At 44.9% G+C, this 7,964-nt stretch overlaps 2 protein-coding genes across 2 annotated transcripts in view; one reads left to right on the forward strand and one right to left on the reverse strand.

Annotated features, from left to right (window-relative positions):
- Positions 1–710: 710 nt before the first annotated feature.
- On the reverse strand, positions 711–2,192 carry LOC127751117 (DNA (cytosine-5)-methyltransferase 3C-like). Its single transcript, XM_052274191.1, has 6 exons — positions 2,151–2,192; positions 1,727–2,067; positions 1,494–1,623; positions 1,255–1,424; positions 893–1,176; positions 711–841 (listed from the first exon to the last, which is right to left on the reverse strand). Exons 1-6 carry the CDS (start codon positions 2,190–2,192, stop codon positions 711–713), a joined length of 1,098 nt encoding a protein of 365 aa, XP_052130151.1.
- A 3,191-nt stretch (positions 2,193–5,383) lies between these two features.
- LOC127751119 (glucose dehydrogenase [FAD, quinone]-like) overlaps positions 5,384–7,964 on the forward strand; it is an 11,592-nt gene continuing 9,011 nt past the window's right edge. The window contains exons 1-2 of the mRNA XM_052274193.1: positions 5,384–5,461; positions 7,727–7,870. Coding sequence (XP_052130153.1) covers positions 7,738–7,870 — 133 coding nt within the window. The 5' untranslated portion in view covers positions 5,384–5,461; positions 7,727–7,737. The remainder of the gene's footprint in view (positions 5,462–7,726; positions 7,871–7,964) is intronic.

Genomic DNA, 7,964 nt, shown 5'->3' on the forward strand with positions numbered 1-7,964 from the left:
GGGGGGTAAATGTTAGGTTTGGGTTAGGCGTCAAAAAGATAACCTTTCCAAAAAATTTAGGTTGGGTTAGGCGCCTAAAAGATACCCTTTTGAAAAAATTAGGTTTGGGTTAGCATCCCTGAAGAAAATGGCGGACCGCGAGGATGGGGCATTCATACTACTCGTGGGCCATTTAAAATACTATTACAGTAAAATGAATGCAGTACACATCACTGAAGGATGATTTACAGTTCACTTGTCTTAAAAATGAATCGCAGTTCAGACAGAATCCATTTAATAACTGGAACAGCAAAAGACCTACCCAAAAAAATACAACGCCAATAATATTTTTTGGTGCTGAAAGAAAGATTAATGTAATGACCAATAATAATATTCTATGGTACTGAAAAAGCGATTAATGTAAAATTGAAGAAGACCATTGATAATGCTTCATGTCCACTTGAAATCTACTATGTCATAGGAACCTTTCCCATCTGCTCTCTCCCTAGAAGTAATTTTGTAGACACCATATCGTGGACATTAGTTAAGATGAATTTAAGATTGACAATATTCATGTGTAAATTACCTACATAAAGCTATAGCTAAGTGGGGTCAGCCAAATGACATATTTCCATTTTTTTATGGTACTATAATAACAAGTGTTGTGCACATGTGAAAATAAAAAGTTTGTACACAAATGCAAACAACTGTCACTCAATGAAGAAAATTGCCTACTTGTCAGAAAAGATGGGGACAAGGTTTGATAATATATCCACTATTACCGGGACACACCAACCTTTCGCTAGAAGTGAAATCCTTGCCGTTATGCTTAAATTAGCATCTGTGTAATGGGGCTCCAAACCTGTTAACGAAAAAGCCAACTTGTCAGCTGTGGATGGTAAGGCGAATTTACAACAACCAGTGACGTGCTTGCCTTGCAGTCGCTCGTAATCCGTTGGGCTCAGAAATTCCCTAGCTGAAGCATACTTTGCATAATTGCCACTTCTGTTTGAAGTGAGAGTACGGGCCTGTGAGGTGACAGCGGTCTTGTTACGATCAATGAAGTCTTGAAGTTCCCACCGCGGTTGTTTCACAACCACTTCACTGTGTAAGCCGGGAATGTTTCCCCAAAAGTAACGCTGTCTGGTGACTGGCAGGAAGGCAGAAGCACAGCGCTTTGTTGGGACACCCATGTCACTGTGACAGTATACAATGATTGAAACATTGGTAAGAAAGGTGTTATAGCCATAGGAGGAATTTTCATAACTGGCATACCTTGTCATTTGGTGAAGCGTGCTCGAATCAAGGTGGCATGTATTTTCGAAAAGCCAGCGCATTGTGTGATTCTGATTTTCATATTTAACTTGCAAATATTTCAGAATCCTGTAAAATTCATAATAGAGGACACCTGTACCACCATTCAGGCCAGCGCGTTTTGGGTTGACCTATGAGCACAGACATTGATATTAGGTATTCCGAATCAATAACAAAAAGAAATAGTCATAGTACGTTACCCTCGAAAGATCGTTACAGGGAGAAGATCCAAGTAGGAGGTCAATGTTACCAAGGCGGTCAATGACTTCTGCTGTAACGTGCCTCACATCTCCTAGGCGGATCACATTAGGATGGCGTAAGCTTTGGACCCTGGAACATGTAATTTGGGATTTTGTACATCACTGCGTAATTGATAGTAATTATCAGGTCAATTGAAAAGTCCTGCGCCATAATTTAAAAGTGCATAATACACCTTAGGGCATTTGGGCAAATTTCGCTTGTAAAGTAACGCAGGATTGGAATCCCAAGTTGGTTCAGAGCAACATGGCCGCTAGAAATTCCATCAAACAGAGATAACACAGTGATGGGCCGGCATTTACTCCCCGGAAGGGAGACTTCCCTCTCAAAACCAAAGAAAGGGTCATGGACACCTGTTGGCCAACCTGACTGTCCGACCTGCTCTTCAGTCAATTGTGTTGTGTGCTCAGCAGCAGAGACTTCCCCGTGGGAGGCTTCCTCATGAGCCACCATGTCTCGGCCTTGCACACGCCTAATGACCTTGTTCTTACCATAATAGCGCTTTCCCTTGGGAGCCTGTGATAAAAAGAAAAGGGGGAGGGAATGTCAAATACGGCACACATAACTCACACAGTCAGGCTAATTAAAATAAGTCATACCTTTGTTAAATATCTTCTCACGCCACGCTTGTACTTTGGCATTTCGTGTCACGTTCTATTACGTGACCTGCTGCAGGAGAGCGCTGTAGGATGGGGCGCGGCTGTGCGGCCGTGGTTCGCCATGTGGCCGGCAGGGTGCGGCACGACGTGTGGGAGCACTGGAGCATGGGGTATCTACAGGCTGGCCACAGCGAGAGGGGGTGGGGGCGCCACGCCGGGCCACGCCATGATGGTACGCACAGCGCAGCTGCAGCTGACATCGGCGAGCACACTCTGCCCGGGAACCATCACTCGTGTCTGCCACAGTTGCCCGAAAGTAAGGCAGCCCGCAGCACGCACTGCGAATTTGCCGCGAGTTATGTTACCGCATTACGGCGCGGAACCCGCCGGCAGGGAGAGGGCGGAATGAGTCAGAAAAGAGTCCGCTAGGAATCCGCGCGGCGGACAACGCGCGTAGGGCGGGGGCGGGGGTCGCCCATAACACGAGCAGCAGCGCTGCGCCAGGCCCACCCCACGCACGGCCCGCACGGGGCGCGCTCACAGAGCTCACTGTTGTTCTGCGCGGCGGAACCGTAGCGGACTACGCCGGCTAGGCCGTCCTCAGCGCGGAGTACAGGCGGGGTGCGCCTAAATGGCCCGCTACCACTCCTCTCTACCGCATCGCGGGCAGAGACCGCTCGGCGTACGTGTCAACCGCGTGGTGCATGCGAGCCCCGCGACACTGATTCGTGCCGAGCGCAGTTTGGGCGGATTGCCGATTGCCGTGGGTGTCCGCCGTGGACTGAAGTATTCTACTAGGGGAGCGGGGCTTTCCAGGATGTCTTTTACCTGCTAGAGTGATGAGTCGCCTCTACTGCCCGGTCTGTTTACCAAGTGCAATGTTCAGGGAAAAACATACTATGAAGGACTGTTTACTATAAAAGAGACAGCAGTAGTTTTGCAAACTGACCGCACAAATGTACTGTACAGCCGAGAGCAGTCATTACAATTCTTTTTAACCTTACATTTTTTGCATATGGAATGTAACGCGGACTGAATTCAAGAAGTGCAATTGAATGACCGAATCAGATTGCCAATTTATCTGCTTTAAAACTACAGCAACAACTCAATATACCAATTACATTCCGGGGTGCAATCTCAAGTGTAGTTGCGAGAGCAGTAAAAGTGTGTGTTATTTATATTTCTTACTGTTATTTGAGCATGTAGTCGTGATTATAAACAGCATTGCAGTTAAAATTCAAAAATAACTATAGTTTCGCAACTATAGTTAGGCAAGTACAGTTTCGAATGGATTTTTTTCTGTACTCCTTTCCACCCGGGATGGATTGCATGAGCAGGCAGTCGTAATACGGTATTCCACTGGAGCGGGCCTAAATGCAGGCCCTTGCGGTATTGGCCATAGCTCCGGAAGTACTTGAGCTATGTGGACGGGGTGGGTGTCAAAATGTTCGGAAACTAACGGTGAACAAGCCCTTACCAATACTAAGCGAGCGCAATGTGTATTTCTAGCTAAAATCTTGAGTCAAACAGAAAATTTTCATTTTGACTTCTTCAATTTTAAAAATCTCACGTAGTGCGTTCGCTACTCATATTAAAGGAATACTTATTTTTAACGAATGTCTTTCAAAAATGTTTTCCAAAGCTCCTCTCTATCACTGGGCACACACTGGGTTGACAGTTGTTAGTCTATTTTTGACGGGGGCAGTGATGGTATTGGTGGTTACAAATGAGACAAAAGTTTCAAGCAACTAAACAACAGATTTATTTTGTTTCATGACTACACACTTAGTTACCATAACAATTAGGTTCTGATACTGCCACTGCAGTCTTCATGCTAACATTGGAACTGGAGACCCCAGGATGACCCCAGGATGACCCTGGTGGTACAAACGGACACCGAAATGGACTCGGCACACTCGGAAACCCGAATGTACAAATTTTGGTGAGGGGCGTCATCGGCGACCTCCCGACGTCCCCGACGACGACCCCAGGATGACCTTGGTGGTGTAAACGGACACCGGGAATGGACTCGGCACACTCGGAAACCCGGATGCACAAATTTTCGTGAGGGGCGTCATCAGCGATCTGTCGAGGTCCCCGACGACGACCCCAGGATGACCCTGGTAGTGCAAACGGACACCGGAAATGGACTTCTGCATACTCGAAAACCCCCCTGCACGAGTTCATGTGAAAATCCCTCGCCTCTTATCGAGACCTGGTCTTGATCAATCTGGATCGACCCAAAATCAGCAAATATTGACTTTGCGGTGCGATATTTCCTGAACGGATTGACCGATCAACCCCGTTCTGAGGTCACCAGATATATCTATCTTTCCTCCACATTTCTGTGTATAGAAAAGTAAATTCCTATGAAAATTACGGCCACCATCGAAAATAACCAAAACGGCTTAATTTTTCTTACGATTTTTTTATAAATGCAATATCTGTCGAGCTGTTTGTCCTAAAAATCTTTCGATTTTTTGTGTGATAGGTCTTGTCGAGATCTACCATTCGGCGTTGAGTAAATTGAATTCGGACAAAAACTGCGATCGTAATCGAAAAAGTCCATTTTGGCTGTTTTTCTATCAAAAAAATTGACTTTGAGGCCCGATTGCTTCTGAACAAAAGGTCCTATCGACCTCCGCGAAAAACCATCTTGTAGATCTCTTACTTGACTTGAAATCTGTGTCACGCAAACTGTGATCGGACCAAAAGTACGGTTTTGCGAAGGAAAAAACAATTTTAGGCAAAAGTCCCAAATTAGTCCAAATGCAGCTCTTCAAACCTCTGCCAAATCCAGAGTTTTCGACCCACAGCCCCGGGACAAAGCTTTTTAAGGTTGTTAGAACAAAAGGCAAAAAATATATTTTTTGGACATAAATCCGAATTTTTGAAATTCCCGGGTGCGCGGTCTTAGTTGGAACGCCCCTCAAAGAAATGATGGTCATCACGAATTTAAGCAATGAATTTAATTGTGTACTTTTTCTGCGATGACCATCACAACATCGTGCTATATTTCTGTATCACAGAAAACGTGCAGACCAAATCACACTCTGATTTACAGTAAACAGGGGCCATCGATATTTTTCGCCAGGATTTTTGGCTTCCCGCTCTCTTTCCGCTAACAGCAGGAAGGGCGATACTCTTCATTTGCATGACGATACGATAATGAGTTGTGTCAGTGGTTCTGCCAGCTGACCCACAATGCGGGCACATTCTCAAAGCGCCCTTCATTGTGAGTAGCGTTGTCGCTTGTGGGTTTGAAGTCAGCGGTGCTGATCGTGAAGCATTTTGTTATTATTGATATCAGAGTAAGTCTAAATCACCAATTTTGATCGCGCCCCATCCTTCAGCTCCGAAAAGCCCGCACAGCATATGCGAGACGTCTTAAGCTAGCCACACGAATGATGTAGCTGAATGTTTGCTGTCCAGGCAGTAGCGAATTTTTCAGCTCGTGAAGCTTAACTTTCGCTGTTGGAGTTGCATCACTGTTAATCAGACACTGATTCCACGTTTGTCGTGATACAGAAATATTGCACAATGTTGTGATGATTATCGCTGAAAAAATACAACATTACATTCATTTCTTGAATTTGTGATGACTATCACTTATTTGAGCGATACTTCTAAGGAATCATAGTTTTCTGCAATGTGCACCACACCGTTTTGCGTCATTCCGGGATCATCGCATTATTTTGCAATAAGTGCATACATATTTCGTGATAAAAATTCGTCACTCTTTAAGGCGTGATAAATCATGGGAATCACACAGGGCATTTCATCACACGAAAATGTGTGAAAAGTATCACACTTTGTATTACACTGATATTACCTGCCAGAACTACTGGCTTCCGGGTAACAGCTTACCCTGCGTGATCTGAGCTATGTATTACGTCATGATGACGCATCTCTCATCGAATCCATGACTACCGCAGCAAATGTTTACCTGCGACAGCTTGAAACTTAGTGCCTGGGTAGCTAAAAGAGCCCCGTAAAGAGCGAGCTACGCGAGCTAAATGCCTACCCCGACTCCCCTCTCACCTGTCGAAGAAGGGGTCTAGCTCGCGTAGCTCGCTCTTTGCAGGGCTCTAGCAGCTAACATATAAGCTGTCACAGCTAATCAGAAGCAAGTCGAACTACACTTTTTAAATATATTTTGTGATTTCCCAACATTTTCACGAAACGAAACAACTGTGAAATCAGAACACTTCTTTGCAGTAACAAATAGTGCATTTTGCTATTTGACTTGGAAATAGTTGTAAACCAATCGTAATTGTTTCTGATGTAAATACATTTTGGTCAACGTAAAAGAGTTAAGATTCTGCAAAGAGTTTTGGCATTTTTTTTCACCAAGAATTCTTCGTGAATTTCTGACTTTTCTTAACTAGTGTAATGTTGTTTTCGTGCAGATCCACTGTAATTCGAAGTGAGATACTTTTCACACATTTTCGTGTGATAAAATGTCCTGTGCGATTCCCATGATTTATCACTCCTGGGGAAGTAATGAATTTTTATGACAAAATTTGTGTGGTACTCATTTCAAAATAATGCGATGATTCCAGATTTATCTCTAAACGGTGCGACGCATATTGCACAAAGTTATGATACCTTGAAGTATCGCTCAAGAAAGTGATGGTCATCACGAAAATAAGCAATAAATTTAATGTTGTTCTTTTTCTGCGATGACCATCACACCATCGTGCAATATTTCTGTATCACAGAAAACGTGCAGTCAGTATCACACTCTGATTTACAATGGATGTTAGTCCTCGTTAATGTTCACGATTTTTCGTAAATTTGCACGATTTCCTTGTAAATTTTCAGGATTTTTCATGATGAGCGGACAGACGCGAAACTTTTTGATCACTGAAGTAATAGGCTTCGCTAATCGCTCAGCCGAACATAATTCAGAACGACCACCCTTGTAAGCGTAACGACGCGTCCTACGAACAAAGTTCGATCTCCCGGCGCGCCGTTCAACATTGTCCGATCTCCGGGCGCGCCGTTCAACAAAGTTCGATCTCCTGGCGCGCCGTTCAACGCTGTCCGATCTCCTTTTCGGGGTTTGCAGCGAGGCGGAAGTTTAAACGCCTTGTACGTCTGTTCGTCAAGATCATAGCATTTTCTTATTGGTCCAATGTGTTGCGCAATCTTTGAGGAACACATAGAATTTATTAGTTTCCTTTTAAGTGAACTATCAACGAAGATATCACGGCTTGAAGCCTACGGTGCAGATGAAAGCTGAAAAAGAGATCGGACAGCGTTGAACGGCGCGCCAGGAGATCGAACTTTGTTGAAAGGCGCGCCCGGAGATCGGACAGTGTTGAACGGCGCGCCGGGAGATCGAACTTTGTTAGTAGGACGCGTCGGTAAGCTTTTACACGATTAAAGTTTTTCGCTGGTCTCAAAAGTTAACCATAGATTTACCACAAGTCCAATGGAAAGTTTTTTCCGTGAAAGTTATGAGTTTGCTCCATTACTAGACCGAAAGGGGGATCCATGTGCATTTAAGAGGGAGATTCTCCTAGTTTAGGATTTTTCTCGCTCCATGTAAATGCAATTTTGCTGTCTCCTAGCTTCAGAGAGAATGCAGTCTCTGGCGGACGGCGTGAGTGCGGAAGCCTGCGCTGCGTCCAGCCCTCTGCTCCTGTTCTACGCCGCTGCCCTGAACTCTATCTTTCAGGACCGTGATGCACAGAAGCGGTGCGCCTGTGAAACAAGTGAGTGAGATGGGAATCCGTCTAGGTCGAACTTGAGTTCAAGGCGAGAGAGACTGAAAGTCACTAGGCGCACATTAAAGAAGGAGGGGGGGGG

This window comes from Frankliniella occidentalis, unplaced genomic scaffold (genome assembly GCF_000697945.3).
Source record: "Frankliniella occidentalis isolate FOCC.00 unplaced genomic scaffold, Focc_3.1 Scaffold349, whole genome shotgun sequence".
NCBI classification, from domain to species: domain Eukaryota; kingdom Metazoa; phylum Arthropoda; class Insecta; order Thysanoptera; family Thripidae; genus Frankliniella; species Frankliniella occidentalis.

Bases quoted from the DNA above. Each gene is read 5' to 3' on its own strand.
- LOC127751117 (XM_052274191.1), bottom strand. From the start codon at position 2,192: ATGCCAAAGTACAAGCGTGGCGTGAGAAGATATTTAACAAAG. The intron at 2,068-2,150 runs GTATGACTTATT...TTTTTATCACAG, and splicing joins TGAGAAGATATTTAACAAAG to GCTCCCAAGGGAAAGCGCTA. The intron at 1,425-1,493 runs GTAACGTACTAT...CTGTGCTCATAG, and splicing joins CCTGTAACGATCTTTCGAGG to GTCAACCCAAAACGCGCTGG.